Here is a 23,749-nt window from a genome sequence, read left to right on the forward strand (position 1 = left end):
GAGATTAAGTAAGTGACAAAATGTTACACAAGAAATCAACAAGTAATGCCACTAGATTTATTAAAGAAAACCCTTATTCTAGCAAAGTCAAACCTCATTGTATTTTATTACAAATATGGCTTCATGAATAAGTTTTACATCATTTTTTACAAACTGTAAAAATTCTCTGCAGGAATATTTGAAGTTGAGTGCAATTTGCACTTCTGCTTTTATGAGACTTTATTATCCAGTATGCTGTTAAAAAATCTGAAAGTTAGAATTTATAAAACAGTTATACTACCAGTTGTTCTGTATGGTTGTGAAACTTGGACTCTCACTTTGAGAGAGGAACATAGGTTAAGGGTGTTTGAGAATAAGGTGCTTAGGAAAATATTTGGGGCTAAGAGAGATGAAGTTACAGGAGAATGGAGAAAGTTACACAACACAGAACTGCACGTACTGTATTCTTCACCTGACATAATTAGGAACATTAAATTCAGACGTTTGAGATGGGCAGGACATGTAGCATGTATGAGCGAATCCAGAAATGCATATAGTGTGTTAGTTGGAAGGCCGGAAGGAAAAAGACCTTTGGGGAGGCCGAGACGTAGATGGGAAGATAATATTAAAATGGATTTGAGGGAGGTGGGATATGATGGTAGAGACTGGATTGATCTTACTCAGGATAGGGACCAATGGCAGGCTTATGTGAGAGCGGAAATGAACCTCCGGGTTCCTTGAAAGCAAGTAAGTAAGTATTTCGAATATCTATCCATTTATTGTTCATGAGAGAAAATACTCTCTCTGTATGCGCATTACTACTGGGTATGCTTAGAACAAAATTTAATAATCTGGTCAGATTTGACATTATTTGATTTTAAAGTGGTAAACACTGACATCTATTTCTGGTTAGCATTACCTCCTATAGACACTGCACATTTTAATGCATCCCTAGAACAACAACTATGGAGAATAGATATTTTCAGAAGCCATTCCTTTTGGATTCTTTACAATGTACAGTATTTCAAATTAATATAACAGAGCGGTAAAATTAAAAGTTTGAAACAAAGCTCTCTGCGTGACATAAGAATAAGGGAGAAAATCGTTTTAAGAGCAGTCAAATACGGGAGCCTGGAGACTGTTAGCATGCCAAATAGGCAGATCACGGGAAATACGGGGAGTTGGCAACCCTACCTGGAGAGGTTGTTGTTAAAGACTGGAGTCAGAAACTTTAAAATAGCTTCCCCCACTTCACAATATCACCAAAGTATATGTTGTATTACACCATACTGAGATATTTTTATTTTTATACTGGGTGGTGACTTGGAACACGCACCACAGGGATTTCAATGCTAAAATTTAGCATTGAAATCCTTATGGTTCGTGTTCCAAGTCACCACTATGTATATAGAAAACCTAAAAACTTGGGACAGTATTGCATTCAAGGCCATACTAGATTCTGGCAATTATGGTTTCATTTCATATACGACATAGTGAAGTAACGCGTGTAAAGCAAAGAGTCTGATTTAATGGAACAAGTCGTAATTGGAGTGATAATGAGAAATTAATCAGATTATTGCCATAATAAATACATTAAAACCTTAATACACACATACTTTTGTGTATTTGAGCAGCTCTGCTAGCTGGAGAGGGTACTTGCAGATGCGCTGTACAGGTGTGAGCAGGTAGCCGTCAAGAGGTATCTCAATGAGTCCACGCATGAGACGACAAGCTTCAAAGAATTTACTATAACTGTCGTGCTGATATAGTTCCTGCAAGGTTGCTGTTGCCATTGGATGACTGTTGCAGTATTCAGAGTAAATTCGGAAGCCAGCTCTCTGAAATTTAAATTATTTGCATATGAAAATACACATTTAAAGTTCAAAACTTAAGTAAACCAGAGTTCAGTTTTAAACAGGTTCTTATGAAGGATTTCTCAATAGGTAACAACAACAACAACTACAAAGTAATTGAAATAAACTTCAAATTTTTAATTAATTTCGCTGACTGGCAGAGCTATAATGAAACATCTGGATGTCAGTAGTAAACGATAACTAGGGGCTTCCTACGAGTGAAACACTCTGAACAATGTAGTGACATACTTGTAAACTCACATGTGCCAGGAAACACTCTCCTATACAGCTCCGATGTGGAGCTTCCCAATCGACATGACTCTCCAAGTTTTGTAGGAATGTGGATTGAAATTGTAGCAGTTCTTCCAAGTTGCCGAAGATGGTGTCAATCTGTGGTGGTGAGAACATGTCGGTACGTCTCCGACATTCAGCCAAGTAGCCCTGGAAAAAATAACACATATGAAAACAATATCTGTCCCACACTTCAATAATACGTAAAATTCATAACCATATGCTACAGTGGGGGGGGGGGGGGGGCAAAAAAAACTCGAAAGTTTCGGAATTTCATACTATTTGTGACTGTAATTGTCCACAAAATCATTCTGCGAAAAGAAATTCATGGTTAATGTACGAGTTTTCACCTGTGATTGAGATTCTGGCTGATATGTACATCTATCAGGCAGTACATCTCACTTGATGATAGGTGTCAGAGGAAGAACAATTGTTTGTATAACCTACATCGTAAGTCTGATTAGTGAATTATGGTACTAGACAACGATGTATGCAATGGAGGGGGAAAGAAACTGGCCACCCTACCCCAGTATCTCCTGACTTAGTTGCCACATGACAACTGACTGACTATATTGCCAATTTTAGAGTTCATATCCCTTAAAAACATTACTATGAATTTAGAAAAATCTAAACCAGGACAAATCATAATATCTAGACAAAATCCGGGACAAATTGGCGTTCCGAAATTCCTTAAGAAAAATCCGGGTCAGAGAGTCTAAATTCGGAACTGTCCTGGAAAAATTGGGATAGATGGTCACTTTACGAATTTGATAAATACATTTAAAGAAACTGTTCAGTTGAGTGGTGAAATTAGATCAAGAGATACAAACTCGTATGTCTTTGCAGACAGCACATGAGATTGTAACAAGAATACTTAACTTACATCCCTATAAATTCACAGTGTTTCAAGAATTAAAAGAGTCTGATTGTCTTTGGATTATTCTTATTCTTGTAGGCCTGCCTATATGACAAATTTTCCACATTCTAAAGGAAATAATCCGGAGGAATGGAGAGAGAGAGAGAGAGAGAGAGAGAGAGAGAAGTGTGGTAGGCTACGATTTTTAAAGTGAAATAACTAATTACGTGAAATCAATTAATCAAGAAATGTTAGTTATACGAACAAGTATAAAGGGATCGAACTCTGCTTTCAACAACAAGGAAAGCACTTCCAGAATGTGTTGTGAATGTGGTGAATAATGTTACTTAATAGTTTATTAATTTGTTAATTTTAATTTTTCACACATCCGGTACCAATAATTTCTAAATTGCTATCATTCAGAGAACTGTCGAAGGAAAACAGAATTTTGTTTCAAAGTAAGAGTCTGTTCTGCTAACTTAACTGTGGTTGTGAGTGTCAGCTACTCGCTTGCTCCACTTGACTGCATTGTGGAGAGACTTTGTATATGCACAGTAGCATAATAAAACCATACCAATTACAAATCTAATAGAGGAGGAGGAAGATGTAAAACTTTATTATACATTATGAAGACGTTATTTTAATAATGGTACACCTCCATTTACATTGGTTTTGAGATGGAGTCTTAAAGTTAAATGTGTACAGATAATTCAGGATGTGAAATATCTGAAAAATAATAGTTCATGCTTTCTTGTCAGAGATTAAGCGTTCTTCCTATGCTTGGGGTTTATGAATATTGTGTGGGTTTATGAAATTTCAAGTGATCTATAGGAGTCAAATAAAAAATTTCAATGTACGATTCATAAATCCAAGATAACTCTTGGAGGTGTACCAGAATATTGCTTTTATGGCATGCCATTTATTTTCAGATATTTGATAATTTGGATCAAGATATTGATCATCAATATCATCAGAAGTCACTCAAAATCTTTCTAGAATTACTCATTTTGGCTTAGTATGGAACACAATTGATTATATCACTATTAAATAAGTTTCTTTCTGCATTATGGTGCATTATGTTGGAAGTAGAAGGAAGTTGGAGTTTTATCACTTTCATAATAAAAAGAACGGACATTTGTGAACCTGAAAGTATAGTTAACTCCAATTCGAAAAAAAGTTGAGTTGTACCACTATTAAAATAACACCTTCATTTACTGATTTCTTTAACAAAGTCTTTGAATTTCAGAGAACGTTTGGTCTCTTTAAGAAGGTAAAATGTTATAGTAAAGGCAGAAGAAATAGGTGGGTTTTTGGTCTTGTGCGGAAACTACTCACTCTACACTTTCTCCAGCGGTTTATGACCTCAACAAAGAGACCTTCCTGTCGCTGCGTTCGAATGCTGGTTGTTGACAAGTGCTCGTCTGTGATACTACTGTGTTATAGCTTGTTCGAAAAAATATATTATAATAATATAATAAACAGTATTTTTAAATACTAATGACTCATAATAAACAGTATTTTTAAATACTAATCATCCAAGTAATCGCTATCATGTTTCAGTCGAGCTCTGATATCAGAATTCATACTAAAGCCGTTATTTATCAAGTTTGTTGTTTCTTGAAAGAACTTAAAGTTTGTGACGACATTAAAAGTGTCCTATCATCAACGCAGACAGCCACTGCCAAGGCGTGTGGTGTTTCTCCACATCGGTTAAGAGAACCTGTGCAGAACGATTTTTTTAGTCATACTTATTGTGTTATTTCTTTTGTTAAGCTAAGTGTGCTTCTTAACACATAAGTATGTTTTTATTACGAAAGTCGTTCATGTTACAATAACGTGTAGATTTTTTACACACAGTAAAAATATATTAAGTTTTTGCACTTTAATTTTTAATTTCCTCATGATTCACAAAGTTGGTAACTGTATAAACGTTATTTAGTATTCACTATTTCAATACAGTATTCTGAAAACATAACAACAAAATACGAATTCTGCGTAATGCAAAATATTGTATTTCTCGTATTAGGTTTACATTCCATGATAATAATTATTACATTTATGAAATGGCTAACTTGCGAAATATTATAAGTGATAATATCATGTAAAGTCTGACTAGTGTAATATGTTACTATTCAGCGATGTATGCAATGGAGAAGAAAGAGAACTGGCCACCATTACCCATTATCTCCTGGCTTAGCTACCTCATTAGTGATGCCTTATTGTTGTCAGTTATGAGTTTGAGACCTGTGTTCGGACAGTTGACTAAACAAAACAACAATATTCAGTAAATCAGGTATTTGTAATTACTAGAAATCACGTTATTATTTTATTTGTTCTTTTAAGTTTTCCTATAGTGCAAAATGTGTGAATGGAGAAGTAAGTTGCTTGGACAGGACCATACACCAAGCAAATTCTGAGGAGTATAGGAGTTGGGGCAGTGAATGAGGGGTTTGCCATACCCGCCTATTTCTTCTGCCCCTAGCATAACAGCAAATTATTAATATAGAAAAAGATTTGATACAGAAACCAAAGTACGGGTACCTTATCAAACCTTATTGGCTAAAACAATCAATTAACGAATAAAAATAGAGTGAACAAATGTATTAATCAATTAACGAATAAAAATAAAGTGAACAAATGTATTATTTAAAGTTCGAATTAAAGATTAATATTTATTGCTTCAGATGGAGACTAATGTTGTTAAACACTTATGTATTAACTTACTTCTGCAACATCACGAAGAATCTTGACGAAGTCGCGCTCCGTGTTGATGAGCTCACGCACCACACTGGAGCGCACCTGGTCGTTGCTGAGCAGGGACACACTTGTCCGCCGTCTTAGTTGTGCGCTCGGCGTCGAGCCTGAGGCCATTGCTGCCAGACAGTCTTCTACAGTATCCTCCTGACTCACTCGCATCTGAGGGAGACATTAAAACACAAGTTGTTCCATTAAGGGGGATGACAGGTGAAATTTTGGTCATTTTCAGTCAAAAATCTTATTTTCGTTTTCTTGTAAAAAATGAATCAGCCATCTCTTATTTATATGTTCAGCAAGTTTCAATGCTCTGCGGCGCTTGGAAGTTACTGGTATGAGTACTTGGCAAAAGTAATATATTCAGAATATCATTATAAATCACCAATACCGGACAACTTATCTATTACTTACTTACAAATAATAATTTCAGTAAAAGAAAAATATTGTGACAGTCGGGAGTCGATCGCGTCCCACAGAGTCGGGGGTGCACGAGAAAACGAGCAACGCAGTGAAGAAGGTTGCGGCTGCTCGGGTCTGGAGGGGACAGACGTAAGAGGGGGGTGTGAGGTGGTGGCGCAGACGTGACGAAGGGTGAGGAGGGAGTAAAGCAGCTGGCGACTGAGGGGAGAAATCCAGAGAAGTCTGGATAGGCGTCATCTTCTAGGCATCTGTCGATAGATCGCGAAATCGTAATTTCTCGAAACTATGGTTTGGTTATAAAATACGACATGCGAGTGAACTTGAGCAGTAGTTGTTATAGTCGGTGGACAGCCAGCCAGCCAGTCTTGTGTAGCAGTGAAGCTAGCTTGAGTGGACCGCAGTTGGGGGACCTGAGTTCTAAGTTCAGTGGACTGTCTCTGAAGGTCTGGGGTTCGAGATACTGTGAACTCGAGTGACTGAGCTAGAAGAACTAGCCAAGGCAAACGAACTGTGAACTGAGAACTGACAGTTCTGATTTGTAAATAGTGCTTTGTGAAAATTAGTTAAGATTAACAGTTCATTGTTGTTCTCAATAATCCAAGTAAATTGTCATTGTCGTCTGTGGAGTGTAATAACGAATACTGTGTTACTGTGTGGAGTGGAAATCCCAATGTTGACGGATGAGTTTAAACTAAATTATTGGAAGTGACTATTGTTGAAACAATAAAATTTCATTATTGTTTTGTAATAAAAGTTACAATATTATTGGAAATAATTAGAATGCACAAATATTCCTGGGTTGATTTCTAGTTTACGGGCTGCACAATAAGCCATTTATGCCTAAGTGCTTTAGTAGAATTCTACGCCCTTACTGAGAAAGAATAAAAAACATATGAATAGCCATTTTATGGCAGTTTCGTCAGAACTAAGTAAAAGTTCATTTTATACAGACGTGTACAAATTATTAGACTAAAACGTTTTCTTGCAAACATAATACAGTTTGTCATATCAACTATCAGTATAATTCACAGAGTCTCTATTGTTGTAAATATGATTGTTTACATCTTCTGATTAAGTATATTTTTCCAATGGTTAAGTATATTTTTTTCTAGCTATGTTGGTACTACTGGTGTTAAATTATATACTGCAGAAGATATTCCCCATGGCCTGCAAGAAGACCGGACATTAACGAAATTGAAAATCTGTGATCTATACTGAAGAAGAAAGTGAACAAAAAGAGGCTTACAACAAAACATGGACTCATTTAAGCACTGTCTGATATCTGGCTAAATGATGCTGATATTCAAAGAAAGTGTCAAACTTTGGTTTCCAGCATCCCTGACAAAATCAACGTGTTAATAAAGAATAAGGAAATGTTCACAAAATATTAGTAACCTCCAGACTCAATATTCTGTTCATTATATCTGTGCAAAATACATTTCTGTTCATTATTTCTATCGATAAATACAGCTTCATTGCACATATAATTAATTTAGTCTAATAATTTATCCACGTCTGTATCATGGAGTGCAGTTTCACAGACAAGGACTTTGCCGATAGACCTTCTGCTGCCCCTCCTAATTGGTTATCATAAATAAATGTCTTCCTTATTGTGACGGAAATCATGTCTTCACCTATTAGTAACCAATCAGAACCCTCGTTTAGAAAAATTGACAGCTCCCTTCATATTCACGTGGAGGAAGAGTTGTCACATCTTTTCCGAATTAAAAGGATTCCGTCAGTTACCACGAGAATATAATTGAATGTGGCAACTGTGGGCATGGGACTAAGTGGGATGATCAGAGGTGTTTGTGTAGGAAGTCGTAAATCTGTTAAGTGGGTGCTCAAAGGAGCCATCGAACTGCACACTATGATAGTAAATAAAGTATATATGCACCTACTTTAACCGTACGATTTTATTTATAAAACAAGTCACACATCTTACTTCTTGGTATTATAATAGAAAAAACTTTACCATGCAATGTAGTTTTATCTCTATTCGAAGAACATTACATGATTGTATTTATGTATTCCTTTGGGTGACAGTTAAAAAACAAACTATAAACAGAAATTTCATAGATAACATCGTAAAAAAAATAAATTATTACTGTTGAGCTAACAAGGATTAAAAAAATGGTTATGTGCACTACTTACCCTAACGAAAGCTGCGGGAAACCAGCCACTGTCTTCACCTCTAGAACCCCACCACCAATCCCGGTCCATTGTATCAAGTACCTCGATGACGTCACCTGCACGAAATGCCAACTCTTCAGGCTCCATGGCGACATGATCCCACACTGCTTCTGCTAGAACTGTCACATCTTCATCCATTGCCTGGTTTTCAAGAAGAAATGTTCATGAGATTTTGTCACAACACTAGTCATTGGTTGATGATTTATTACAGATCCTAAGCACCATGCTCTGAAGCCATCAGTATAGCTATAAAAACTTACAATTCATAAACTACTTTTTCGCCTTAAAATATGTCATTCTCTGTCACTACAATGAAGCGTTTTGAAAACTAGTAAATGAGACTTCAAGTTTTGGAGTTTTATGCGAGGTAGGTTCTCTTTCATGTAAACATCACAAAGAATTACAGTTAAAGGTTCTTATGTTTAGCTGTTGTTTAGTTGATTATAAAAGACATGAAGATATCAATCAAGACTCTCATAAATATACTGAAACATCTGGAGACATACCGGTAATCAAGCAATAAACAAGTATCTGGAAGAATTTGGAAGGATCAGACTCATAAAATTGCAAGAAATGTATACCAGTGGACAATGAAAATTAGAATTTGACATTAAGAGACTTGAAGAGTCTAAGCAGGCCCAGGATCTAAATCTTGAAGACTACAATTAACGTAGGGAGTGCAGCATGGGAAAGTAAAACAGTAACAGAAGTTAATATTATTTTTGTAAGTAAACATCGCACCCTGGATTCTAAAGTGTCATAACTCAAAATACAAAAGCAACCCCCGCACAGGTCCCCACCCCTTACTCCACTTCCGGTTCCGCTGGACGTTCATTAGGTTAAGATCGTTGTGAGCACTGACCGACTTTCAGTCTGTGCCAAGCCATCGCTGAATACACATCATAACCAGTTGTTTGCACGTAAGTTAATTACTTATCATTTACATTTGACCATCCGTTAGCAACATATTCTAATAGCTCAATTTTTATGTTCGCAGTATGCAAGGCTAGGCTGAAAACCGGAAAGTGACAACCCAGTATTTTAAGGATTTGTAATATCTAAATATTGCCAGGTAAAGAAATCAACATCAGACATTATAACAACTAAACGCAGAACTTATATTATGCAAGTGTCTTGCACGTCATGTTTTATCTCTCTAAGTGCTTCAATTTATGTATATGATTAACACTGGATAAGAAGTGAACATTACCCATTAAGAAATGAATTTCATGGTTTAATTTTCTACACATTTAATATCATAGTGCAACCATGTAACGTGGTGATACTTAAAAACTGGTCATCCCGTTTGAAATAATCACAAGCATTAACTCAACCACAATGTAAACTAGACAACGATGGACATTATAGCAGCATACGAATATTGTTTTTAATCATTTGACTTTAATTAACTGTGTGTAAGTGTTTTATTCGCATTTTATGTTACTATTTTAACTGATATGGGTATATATTACATGTTTGTGCATACATAATAATCATAGCGATGTCACAAGTATCCAATTGGCAAGGTTAACATGCAGTATCATTCAAGCATCTGATGATGGCACACACAAGTGCCGAAAACGTTCATGCAACTAACTAGTATAATATTTTATATAATAAGATAAGCACAGACGGTCAATTGAAACTTTATTACCAGGGTGCGATATATGTTTTTGCACCTATATAAAATGGAAGTAACAATAAAATTGATTAGGCTTAGAAAAATTTTAAGGTAGGTATATGCAGAATAAAAAATGGTTACACCCTCATCCATTAAAGCAACCACCTGCACATATACGATTAAATTTATAACCCACAATCAATTACATCGTATTTACTATTCAAACTATAAGAAAATTAAATACAATTGATTATAAAGACACTAAATATGACACTAAAATTTTATATAAATAAGATGATATTTTCTTAAAAATATTTACTTACTCTTAGACAATCTTCTAAATCATTTAAATCATCTCCACAACATACCTGTTCGAAGGATTTCTTCCTATCAGTTAGTGACGCAATGGACGATTCTGAATCAGACATCATATCATCATCAGACGTGCCAGTTCCCCCTCGACCGTCATGTTCATCCTCGCTCAGAACCGTGTTGGAAGTTCGCTGAACGATGGCCATGCCACCTCCTGGTTTTCGACGCATGAGCGGTGATAGTTCATTTAATCCAAGAGGTTGACTTATAGAACGTCGCAACTGGGGACGCCTCGCTCTTCTCTTGGAACTGAAACACACAGACTCATTGACTGCAATGGTATAGTAAGAGCAGCACTCTCATATACAGTCTGATCCGTTTGGGTATGGATAATATTAATTTATTATTATAAAGCTATTATGATAGTAGAAACAATTTCTTGCTGGTTATATTATGATTAAAAGATGGGAGTTTCCATATATGACAATCAACAATGCATAATCTGAAAGGACAAATGAAAGTCGTAGATGATTAAAATGGCTACTACAAATCAACAACAGGCACAATGTGTTCTTTGGTATGCTAAACTTGAGAGTGGTAAAAGAGATCAAAGAGAATTTCGACGTGAGTATGGTGTGCGTAATGTACCTAAAATACGATTCCATAATGTTGTAGAAACAGGTTCCGTGTTAAAAAAACATATAGGAAGTCGTAGGCGAAACCCAGTGCGAGAAGTAGCTATCTCTTGGTTTGGTTCCCAAACTCCCCAGTTCTAACTAACCTCTCCTGACTTCTTCGTGTAGGGTTTTGTTAAAGACATTGTCTATTCATAGAAACCCAGGAACATTGCTGATCTGAGAGTAAAAATTACTCAAGCTTTTCAATAAATCACCCCTCTTATGTTACAACGAATATGGGCTGAATTGCATCACCATTATGAGTTGTGCAGGTGCACAATGGGGGTCATGTTGAGCTCTGAGGATCTCCTATCTTTCAGTGTTGTACGCACAAAGTAAAGTATAAAAAAAAAAAAAAATCAGTACTAAATGTTTTATGGTGTTTTTATTTTATTCATACCCAAACGGATCACCCTGTAGATTATTTATCAGACACACATTAAAAATTTTAGAGTATATTTATTTACAGTCCATAACCATTATTCATATGAAGATATCAATTTTTCATATCATAAATCTGGTGCAGAGAATACCCACAAGTGCAATTTTGAATAATCTTATTATGAAACTGATTTTAGTTTCCTGGCTATTTAGTGAATTCGCACTTTTTATATAACACAGCCACAATGAGCCCACTAGAGCAACAGACTTAGAACGTTTATCTATTGATCTGAATTTTGCTCGAGTGTGGGTTCGATTCTTGCTTGGGATGATTACTTAGTTGGGTTTTTTTTTTTTCCGAGGTTTTTCCCAACTGTAAGGTGAATATCAGGTACTGGTAATCTATGGCGAATCCTTGGCCTCATCTCGTTATCACCAAATTCCATCGATGCTAAATAACCAAGTAGTTGACACAGTAGTTTTAAATAACAAATTTAAAAAAAGTCCACTAGGACTAACCTAACTTGCATATAATATATATCAGTACTTTTATTTCTAGGCCAGTAACAAAGTCCCTTTATCTAATGACATAATTGTAGGAAAGCTACATATCTACCAGTACACTTCCCTCTTCTCACAATCAAACCCATCTACTTAGCTTACGGTTTCAAATCCAATCGAAAATAGTGAATTTTTAAGGACAGAAATAAAACAAGAAAAAAAATTGAATAACATTTTGCAAAACAATGGCGATGTCAATCTTGATCATTATGAAGAAAATCAGAAGTAAATTACAGGGAGCAGAGATGAATTTTTAAGACAAACTCAAGAATTCGCAAAGTAAGACCACATAAATAATGAAATTTTCAGAAAAGAACTTAACGTAAAATCAATAAATGAAGAAATAGGAAGATACAAAAAAAATTGTATGGACATAACCCGAGAATACGAAAACTTGCTTTTTACTACATACCAGTTGGAAGGAGGGATGTGGGTAGACCACAAAAAAAGATGCATGGATTTCCTGCGAAAAGGATGCTAATTGAAACTTTTCTCCAGCAGGTACATTAAAATTTTACTGAGGAAGTATTAAGTTATTTAAAATACACAGCTACTTCATTGTGTTAATATTAGCTAAACTGTAGTCAACATAACAGTTATTCAGTGATATTTAAGTGTTTGAAGAGTGTAATAAAATATGAAGATTAAAATTTTAATTGCCAATAAAAATAATGTCCATAATAATTAGCAATGTTGACTAACTCGTACGTTGTCGCGCTCAAGTTATATTAAAAGAAGGAAGGAGAATCGTTGTTGTGTGTTGCATTAAAAAATAAATAAAAAGTAACATATAAAATGCAGAAACTATAAATAAGACATCTAAAGGAGATAAATGTGGTTCCTGGCAGGAACAAATTAATGTCTTTTCAATAGGGGACACCAGATTCTTCAGTGGGGAACGATCGCCAGTATCCCTCCTTCCCCCGTCAATTTGCATCCAGCCTGTGAGTATGGGACAGGCAAAATGCATAATCCTTCAAATAAAGATTAAGATAATTGTGATGATGTTGTTGATGGTTTTCTCCGCATAGTTAACTATCACTTTTGTTGACGTCGTACAAAATTTTGTCCAATATTCTTTTGAGAAGATTAACTCCATATGTAGATGAAATTATTGGGGATCATCAGTGTGGTTTTAGGCGTAATAGATCAACTACTGACCAGATATTTTGTATTCGACAGATAATGGAGAAAAAATGGGAGTATAAGGGTACAGTACATCAGTTATTCATAGATTTCAAAAAGGCATATGACTCGGTTAAGAGAGAAGTTTTATATGATATTCTTATTGAATTTGGTATTCCGAAGAAACCAGTTCGATTAATTAAAATGTGTCTCAGTAAAATGTACAGCAGAGTTCGTATAGGTCAATTTCTGTCAGATGCTTTTCCAATTCACTGTGGGCTAAAGCAAGGAGATGCACTATCACCTTTACTTTTTAACTTTGCTCTAGAGTATGCCATTAAGAAAGTTCAGGATAACAGAGAGGGTTTGGAATTGAATGGGTTACATCAGCTGCTTGTCTATGCGGATAACGTGAATATGTTAGGAGAAAATCCACAAACGATTAGGGAAAATACGGGAATTTTACTGGAAGCAAGTAAAGAGATAGGTTTGGAAGTAAATCCCGAAAAGACAAAGTATATGATTATGTCTCGTGACCAGAATATTGTAGGAAATGGAAATATAAGAATTGGAAATTTATCTTTTGAAGAGGTGGAGAAGTTCAAATATCTTGGAGCAACAGTAACAAATATAAATGATACTCGGGAGGAAATTAAACACAGAATAAATATGGGAAATGGCTGTTATTATTCGGTTGAAAAGCTTTTATCATCCAATCTGCTGTCAAAAAATCTGAAAGTTAGAATTTATAAAACAGTTATATTACCGGTTGTTCTTTATGGTTGTGAAACTTGGACTCTCACTTTGAGAGAGGAACACAGGTTAAGGGTGTTTGAGAATAAGGTGCTTAGGAAAATATTTGGGGCTAAGAGGGATGACGTTACAGGAGAATGGAGAAAGTTACACAACACAGAACTGCAAGCATTGTATTCTTCACCTAACGTAATTAGGAACATTAAATCCAGACGTTTGAGATGGGCAGGGCATGTAGCACGTATGGGCGAATCCAGAAATGCATATAATGTATTAGTTGGGAGACCGGAGGGAAAAAGACCTTTAGAGAGGCCGAGACGTAGATGGGAAGATAATATTAAAATGGATTTGTGGAAGGTGGGATATGATGATAGAGAACGGATTAATCTTGCTCAGGATAGGGACCAATGGCGGGCTTATGTGAGGACGGCAATAAACCTCCGGGTTCCTTGAAAGCCAGTAAGTAAGTTAACTATCACTTATTTCTATAAAATAAATGAGAAAGCCACTCACTTCCTTAGAGTCACAGCATCAGTGTTTGCAGGACGTGGCGGACTAGTGCGTGGAGGACGCATCTTGATGGGTGAAGGCGTGGAGAACATGCGTCGATAACTATTGCGCACGTCCCAATTAAAAAGTCTCTGACCACCTAAGTCTGAATGCGTTCTTCTCACGTGTTGGTGACGACTCTGGACACGTGTTTGTAGATCAGCCTACAACAAATTTTAGAAAAAAATTACATCTTCTATGCTGTGGGCGAAAATTCAACAGAAATTATAAAGCTTAAGGGAAGAAACAAGGATACAATACATTACAAGTAAGGTGCTTAGACACTGAAAGAGAAAAGAATTTAGCCATTACAAAGAAAATTAATGTGAATAATTATTGTGAAGAATTTGGACTTGTTAACTGAGTATTGAGAATTAATATCTCCGAAATTTCGGTACTGCATCCAGCTTTCATCAACAGGTCTTACCCTGAGGTCTTGGAAGAATCAGCCATTCTGACTTGCAAAGCGTGAAGGACACAACAAAGAAGGTGACCTTTCCAGATTTTGGAAGTTGCAGATCTGATGACGAAATCTCTAAGTATTTTTTAAATGCCGACGATACTAAATCTCAACACATAGCTGGAAATCCAAATTCTCTTACGCAGTTGAATCATTGTAGAAGTCTAAAGTCTGATATGAATATTTTTTATGTACAGAAAGTTTCCATCGTGTTACTGAAGAGTGCAAAAATTCAAATATCTTTGAGCAACTGCAACTAATATAAATGACACTCGAGAGGAACTTAAATGTAGAATAAATATTGGAAATGCCTGCTATTATTCAGTTGAGAAGCTTTTGTCCTCTAGTCTGCTTAAAAAAAAACTTGAAGTTGGGATTTATAAAACAGTTATATTACTGGTTGTTCTGTATGGTTGTGAAACGTGGAATCTCACTTTGAGAGAGGAACAGAGGTTAAGAGTGATCGAGAATAAGGTGCTTAGGAAAATATTTGGGGCTAAGAGGGATGAAGTTACAGGAGAATGGAGAAAGTCACACAACACAGAACTGCATGCATTGTATTCTACACCTAACATAATTAGGAACATTAAATCCAGACGTTTGAGATTGGCAGGGCATATAGTACTTATGAGTTAATCCAGAAATGCAGTGTTAGTTGGGAGACCTGAGGGAGGAAAAACCTTTGAGGAGGCCGAGATGGGAGGATAATATTAAAATGGATTTGAGGTAGTTGTGTGATGGTGGGGAATGAATTAATCTTGCTCATGATAGGGACTGATGATGGGCTTATGTGAGGGTGGCAATGAACCCCCAGATTCGCTAAAAGCCATTTGCAAGAAGTAACTTTATTAATTTCATGTTTTACAACAAAATTTTACGTCTTGTAAGGGCGAGGAATAACAATAAGCACCACAATATATATTATAGGCTACAAATAGAATGATAATTAAGTTTTACAAATTTGGCTCTGGCAACAGAATGAAGATAAGAGGAAAAGCACGCACGCACACACTGTTGATGTCATAATAATATGATTATGATTATACACAGTTGCCAATAAAGGAATATAACGGAATAATTAATTTTGATAGCTACAGCAGACCATAACACTGCTTATTATATTCGTTATCTTGGTAGGTAACCTCTAATTAGAGACAACATCCCAACAGCAAGTCGATATTCTAACCAATAATCAAACCAGGATATTACAATTCAGTTCAGCACACATTTTCTTTAGAATGTTATGAAAGTAGGGTAGCCTACACAAATTTGTTTGTTTTCTTCCATAATGGCTGGTCCACTTCGTGGATAAATATCAAACCTCAATTCTAACATCTATTATCTTATTTATATTTTAAGACACGATGGTTTTATGAAATAGCTGAAATAGCGGGCTTAATCATATGGAAAACAATTATTATTTTACTAATTACACGAAAAGGAGATTCAGAGTAGGCCTATAAAATCATTTGTAAATGCTGAAATAATTGACTTCAGATGAATTTATCTGTTCTTCAAAAGAAAATTCGTGAAAAATAATCATATTTATCATTAGTTTTCTGTAATTCGAACGATTTAATTAGCAATTTTTATAGAGTAAAAAATGGTTTGTGTAGGCCTAGGCTATATTCTGCATTCTTTGAATGAAATGAAGTAACACATAATTGAATTAATAACTATAAAATGCGCTGTTGAAAATCATGTGGTGTAAGAAGCTTAAAAGGGGAGGTACACCATTGATCTGCAAAAATTTAGTGAAAATCATTTTTTTAATACCTCTGCTACTATAAAAGCTAACTGAACAAAACTTTTTATCCTTAATATACACACATTATACTTTATAAAACACTATTCAGAATATTAAAATAGCTAATAATTACTGTAAAAAATAAAATCAAATTTGTATTTTTTTTACAACCATAAAGCATTTACATAACAAAATCTGCAATTAATTAAATATCTGCATCTTTCTTTTACAGAAATATTCTAAAGACTTATTCCTTCAGGAAATATTTTTTTTTCTTAATAAAAATTTTTTAGAAAATTTAATATTGAAAGTACTGTAACGATTAAGAAAAAAAAAATTCTTAAAGGAATAGGTAAAAGATTCTAGACTATGTTGTTGATGTAGGTCTTTAAACCATTCCAGTAAAAGAATCATGCAGATATTTAATTAATTGTATATTTTATTATAAATGTTTTACAGTTGTAAAAAATTATGCAAATTTGATATTATTTTTACAGGTAATTGATAGCTATTTTAATATTCTGAATAGTGTTTTATAAATTGTAATGTATGTATATTAAGCATGAAAAGTTTCGTTTGTTTAGCTTTTGTAGTAGCCGAGATATAAAAAAGATGAATCTCACCAAATGTTTGCAAGTTAATGGTGTACCTCTCCCCTAAATTAATTTTTATGATCAGGTACTGTAAAAGTAACAATAAAATCAAATATAGGATTCTATGTCTGATGAAGAATCAACATATTAATATTTATTTTTCCATCATTACAGAAGTTTGATACATACTGCATTACAAGTTAACTTCACTACCAAACTTGGACATGACTTGAAATCTTATCATTTATAATTATATATTAGAACAAATGGAACAAAAGCTCAAGTATGGTACACAAAAAGAAAAAAATGGTTCCTAGATAGCAAATTTGAAGTCATTAGGCAGAATCACAAAGAAATTGATAGAAAAATCATGAGTTTTAATAGTGATGATGATTCCATAAAAAGGCAAAGGTAGCTAGCCCCTTCACATGCCATGAAGGCACTTGTAGGACATGAGGGTAAAGACTCAGGTTTTCTTGATCTCAGCGCTAAAATGAGATGGTTGACACCACGCTCCGACCACCTTTTATCTCAGAGAAAGACCCAGTACTTAATTTGATATAATATTATTACGAAATGAAAATATTTCATTTCTAAAAATGCAGCAAAATTGACTTGAATTTATTTTCTTATTTATTTTTTTCATTCCGATATGATTAATTTAAAACACATCAATGTAACTCTGTCTTCAGATGCATAAAAAATTTTAATTTTATCTATTATGTCTAAGTAAAATAAATTAATATTAGACTTAAAATTAACCTGAAATAAAAAAGTCTGACGTTTGTTTCATTTATATTAATTATAGGCACTTTTAAAATCATATTAACTAAGAACGAAGCAAAGTAATCTAGTAGCATACAAGTTCACAATACCTCATACTCTTGGAAGTAGTTTTGTACTGTGCTTGCATAACAAACCAGCATGTCACCACGAGCCATCTCTCAAAATATCAACCAAAATAAAATCTCTTACAAAACTGATTGTGGTTTTTGGGAGTTTTATTTTAATGGTGTGATATTAAATTATGTTGTAACATTTGTTAATTTTTTCTTCACTACAGCTTATCATTCTTCGGTAAATATGAGAACAAAAAACATTTCTCATAACAGTTAAATTATGCTTCTTCATAATTTATAATACACACGCAAAAAAAAAAAAAAAAGAATATTTTTAACAAGTTTAAAGACTTTATACTTTGCTGCTGAACATGAAAATTTAACACAAATTTTACTTTACAACACATTAAGATTTCAGAAAATCAATAATCATTAACAGAATTTTGTGTATTATTTTATCAATATTCTTATTAATGAAACACACGAATAAAAAACATTTTGAAACAAAATCCACCAAGTTAATATGGAACAAGTACAATTTCACTTTGGAACCAAATTTCACACAGTCTAATCTATTACATTAATGTAATCAGTAATCACCCACACTTCCTTTCAAGGAGCAGTTCGTGTCACGTCCTCATTGTTTCCTGAACTGTACCGGTACTCTTAGAAATTCTTAAATTTTACGAAATATGCATCATCGTAGGAAATCCAGTTCTTAAATTATACTTATGAATAAAATGCAAGCAGTTTGAGAATAAACTGTCAGCTTAATGATGTCACTTCCTGACAGAAACATTTCCTTCCAACTCCAGGATCTGCTTATCAGTCATCGGTAATCAACAGTGTAGCATGTTAGTGGTTAGGGAGAAAGCCAGTCTTGTGCACTGTACTTCCCAGAAGCTTTGTGTCTTCGTGATATGTGAACATCAGCTTTTAAATTTCAGTGCTTCATTTGAGTTTACTAGTTGAAATAAGTTTAATAATGTTTTAGTATATTTATTAGCAGAGCAGGAGCGAGATGTCGTGAAAGTGATGAAAGAATGAAACTAATAAAAATACAGTTCATTTTATATATGGTTGCTAATACATTCATAACTCTTTCATGGTGTACAATGTGCTGCAAGATGTTTGGGTTTTTACATTATTTCATAGATGCGGAAATATACGATGTTCTGGAGCAATGTACTGGCTTCATTATCAGACATAGCAAGAAAGGGAGAACCGATCTATTGGATTCATTCATAGACGGAGTTATGGGGGAGCACTGGGGGGGGGGGCACTGCCCCCCCAAACTTGTCTTAACTTTTTTTTTTTTTCCATTAACGGTAGAAAATATTGAATTCAAAAAATCTTTTTTGCTTTTGTTTATGATTAAGTTTCTGTGCTTAAATTGATGAATTAATGTCTTCAGATCATGTGTCTGGACTATAATATTTATTTTAAATTTCTGATTGTATAAGAATTTCAATACCTCATGTGAGGAAGGGAAGCACTGTAATGTTTCTTTTGTAACAGCCTGTACTCATGTGTTAGAAGTCTGCAGGTGTTCAGGCCGCCACTTGGAGATGTCTGATAAACATACTGCACAACAATGCAGAAAAAAGAAAAGTGATCCCGGTATAATGTGTAAACTTAAAGACGAAATTAAATAAAATAATTAAGAGTTTACATTTCATATGATATCTTCAGGAAGGCAAGCTTCATATAAAAACGTTTTATTGATGTATGCATGTGTTTCTGTACGGGCGAATTTGTTACGCAAGTTTCATAATTTTATATGTTGAACCAAAGTGAAATATTCAATTTCATAATAATATAATAATTTTATCGTCAATTTCCATATTAGGCTTAATTTTATGTAAATGCTCTAAGTTAATTTTAAAGAGAGAAAAAGAGAGAGATTGTTTTAAGTTATGCTAATTATAATTTGTAGTAGACCAACAGTTCAAACCCTATACAACTCGGTTCGAAACATGCCCCTCGAAAATACCTTTATTAAATGATCATATTCCAATATACTGTACCGTGGTCAAGCCATAATGAGGGGAGGAGGTAAACGATTCCCGTAACCACGTTATATGGGGATTCTATGGTTTTGCTTTGCCCTCCCCCCCAAGGAAACGGTTCTCTCTCTGTCTAGGGATTCATTACCAGAGCCATTTTCTAAAACCAAACAGGTTCCCCTTTCCTTGCTTTCCTGAGGGTGGGGTAGAGCCGTTATACCTATATAGCTCTGAAACTCTGGATGTTCCAAAAGTCTTGCACTACTAATAGTAAACATTAATTTACTGAAAAATGGATTAATACCGGACACAAATACAAGTTCTTCTGATATACAGCTGTTTGTATTCCCGTAGAAATAATATAAATGATTAATTTGTACGGAGTTATAAGAGCACCAGTACTGCATTTATGCACGCTATTTTTTTACGTAATGACTGAGTATTGGTTCTAATTCAACTATCATCAATCCATAGAGACTAAAACAAGTAAGCAATAAATTACCAGTAGAGTCTTATACCTTTTTCAATTGTTCAATTATTTTATAATGGAGATATCAAAAATTGTATTCCAAGAGTCCTATTTTGATACATATTAAACTGTTTCGTTTGCATTAAAATTATTTGACCATATTGCATTACTTACCTTGAATTTCTCTATTAGTATTTGGTTGATGACCTCCGACTGTGGGCGTGATGTCTTTTCTCCTGCAACCCTTCTTTTTACCTATAAGTCAAATCCACATTCAATTTCATTGTTTTCCTGGCTCATGTTTACGATTCAATCTGCCTTAAATTTAAGAACTGATGTCCCTCTTTCTGACAAGGATTTTATTTATACTTGATAGTACTCAAATATCTGTTGTAGGCCTATCATATAATATGCACCGTGTCCACACTAAGAGTATACAGAAATAATAGCTTATAATTTTCACAACCGTACATTATAATTTATTTCTTAAGATAAAGCTCAATCAATAGAAAAACTTTCCAAGATTTCGTTTCATACCTTTTCCATGGCCATTGTTGTGTGCAATGTTTTATTTCAAGCTTACTGTTGCATGAATGAAAATTTGCATTTATCAGTCTAGTTCCTTGTCAATAGAGATATAGACGGTACAGCAAAAAGTTCAGTGCGTGCTCTGGTTTACAGAGTTGAATTCAATTACACGTGTTCAGCGGTGCATACGAAGATGATTCGGCGTATTGATGAAAATCTCAGTATGCCGATTTGTTGCTATTCAGTGATGAAAAAACCTTTCACGTTTGCGGGAAGTTTAATCGTCATAATTGCCGCATATGGATTTCTCAGAATCCCTACAGAGTGATTGAACATGAAAGGGACTCGCCAAAAGTCAATGTCTGGTTGGGAATGCACAAAAATGGAGTAATTGTCTCATTATTTTTTATCGAGCCTACAGTGACGAGAGTCACATACCTTGATATGCTGGAGAACTTTGCTATTCTGCAATTTCCGCCAGGTTTAACATTTCAGCAGGATGGTGCTCCACCACACTGCCATCGAAATGTTAAAACGTTTTTGGATATAACCTTCTCAAGAAATTGGATTGGTAGGGATGAGCCAACTTCCTGGCCACCTAGATCCCCGGATTTAACTCCTTTGGATCTTTTTGCGTGGGGATTTTTTTTAAATTTTATGTACAGCAGAAAAGTTCGTAATTTGATTGATTTGAGACAGGGTATCATTCATGCAGTTGAGCTTATAACACCTGGTGAGAGGTTGAGTATAGTTTTGGTACCTGTCGAGCTATAAATGGCGCTCATGTTGAAGTGTACTTGTGGAAATAAAAATTTTTTCAGTTACTCTGTACAATGCAGAAGAAATTTATTTAATAAACCTTATCCAAGTTACGACATAAGCTGTTATTTCTGTATACTTTTAGTGTGGACGTATTACAATAAGCAACATTACCGGTATACAACTTGATTGTAAAAGATTGTAAATACATTTTAAGTGTTTTCTTACAAGATTTCTTTCTGATCTCTTTGGGCATTGGACTATTATAATTTTAATATCAAAACCACGTGATTATGTAAACGATAAGATACATTGTAGCATCAGTAACAAAATCTACTTATTTATTTAAAATTTCATTAAAACAAAACTATTCTTATATATCTTATATGGATTAGATAAAAGCAATTCCAATTAGATAATACATCAGGAACAAGAAAATCACAGTTTATTAACTTTATTTTGAGAATTCCTACTTTATTGGTTTCCTTTATAAAAGTTCTGTTTACTTACAGCAGGAGGGCTGTCCATTTCATCTAGTGGTTCATCATCCACTTGATGGTCTGTGTCATGGGATTCTGAACTGTCCCCACCTGCTGCATGAGTTGAACCCGAAGCCATCTGAAATGTAACACCAAACACCATGTAATTCAATTATCGTACTAATTATTCCAATGAATTAAGGAGAACTAAGAAGACCTGAAAACTGAGTACAGAGTACAGGTAAGGTATGAATTCATTTAATATCAATTTTAATATGAAATCTGTGTTAAGAAAGACCATGAAAAATACTATCTAAATGAATTAGTTCTTTAATTTACCATTTTCATTTAATGAAACTTTCAATTGAAATGATTATTCATCATTGTTGAAATGGTGGTAATGAAGTCTAAGCAAAATTGCCACAGTCAGTCTTTTTGAACCTGACCTTGCATCTTCCTAAGTGATATAGCGTTAAAAGTTGGGTAATCAAGATGTAGGCCTATATTAAATATTTTAATGTAGGAATTTTGTTTCCATATGTGTAACATTTATATGTTAAATACAGTTTCAAAGAATATCTAGGAGTATCTAATTATGAGCAACCATTCATGTAAGAGTCTTTGCCATACATAACTAGATGCATAGGCTACATAATCCATAGAATAGATCCATATGCAGACACCTGTCAAAAGAACCAGTGATCTTCTCCATCAATTTTAGAAATCTAAAACTTCGTTTGTATCACACGAGGCATTTTAAAAACAATGTGAATTTAATGCACTTTCATTGCCAATCGTGTGTACAACATGGTTTTGTTCAATTTAAACATCATCCATAATGAATAATCAAGTGAAAACTATTTTTGCATGAAAGATTACCTACGATCAGGCACTCTTAGGTATACTTTAAGATTTTTAGGTCTTAACAATGTATGAACACCTATCTAGTCTGTGAATTTGTAACGTAAGTTTCGAATCATGTTGTTTATATAATATTTACACATGGATGCATATACAGTGAAACCTATCTAAAACGGCCAATAGCTGCTCTTCGAAAAAAATGCCCATTATTACAGGTGATCACTAAAATAAAGGTATGAAATATTTAATGGAATCATTATTATTTATTATCTTATCACATTTTATCACATGATTAGGCATATACTGTAAAATATGATTTCACTAATTAATACCTTCTTTAATAAATATACTATTGCAAGTAACAATAATAATAATAATAATAATAATAATAATAATAATAATAATAATAATAATAATAATAATAATAATAATAATAATAATAATAATGTTAAATCAGACACACATTTGCACTAGTATGATTTTTTATGAAAAAATCTTTCATTGTTGTAAGCCTATGTTTACTGTTTGCACATCTCTTTTTAGAGGCACAGTTCTAGAAAGATTTTAATTGCAGTGCTGCCATATGTAGGGATTTATTCCTCGGAGTACTGATTTTTCACAGGAAAAGGGATGTCGGGATTTTTTTAAATAACTGTAAAAATGTAGGGATTTTCAGTGAGCTT

The 23,749-nt window shown here is 34.2% G+C and overlaps 1 protein-coding gene across 3 annotated transcripts in view; it reads right to left on the reverse strand.

The window, feature by feature from the left end:
- RhoGEF3 (Rho guanine nucleotide exchange factor 3) overlaps positions 1–23,749 on the reverse strand; it is a 717,495-nt gene that overhangs the window by 13,672 nt on the left and 680,074 nt on the right. For 2 of the 3 annotated variants that reach the window (XM_069849415.1, XM_069849418.1), the window contains exons 7-14: positions 22,237–22,344; positions 20,614–20,694; positions 14,290–14,489; positions 10,336–10,588; positions 8,308–8,487; positions 5,704–5,895; positions 2,082–2,273; positions 1,596–1,817 (exon numbers count right to left, since the gene is read on the reverse strand). In XM_069849415.1, the coding sequence (XP_069705516.1) occupies positions 1,596–1,817; positions 2,082–2,273; positions 5,704–5,895; positions 8,308–8,487; positions 10,336–10,588; positions 14,290–14,489; positions 20,614–20,694; positions 22,237–22,344 (1,428 nt within the window). The remainder of the gene's footprint in view (positions 1–1,595; positions 1,818–2,081; positions 2,274–5,703; positions 5,896–8,307; positions 8,488–10,335; positions 10,589–14,289; positions 14,490–20,613; positions 20,695–22,236; positions 22,345–23,749) is intronic. The other variant, XM_069849417.1, reaches the window with a different exon arrangement.

Source organism: Periplaneta americana, chromosome 16, assembly GCF_040183065.1.
Source record: "Periplaneta americana isolate PAMFEO1 chromosome 16, P.americana_PAMFEO1_priV1, whole genome shotgun sequence".
NCBI lineage: Eukaryota > Metazoa > Arthropoda > Insecta > Blattodea > Blattidae > Periplaneta > Periplaneta americana.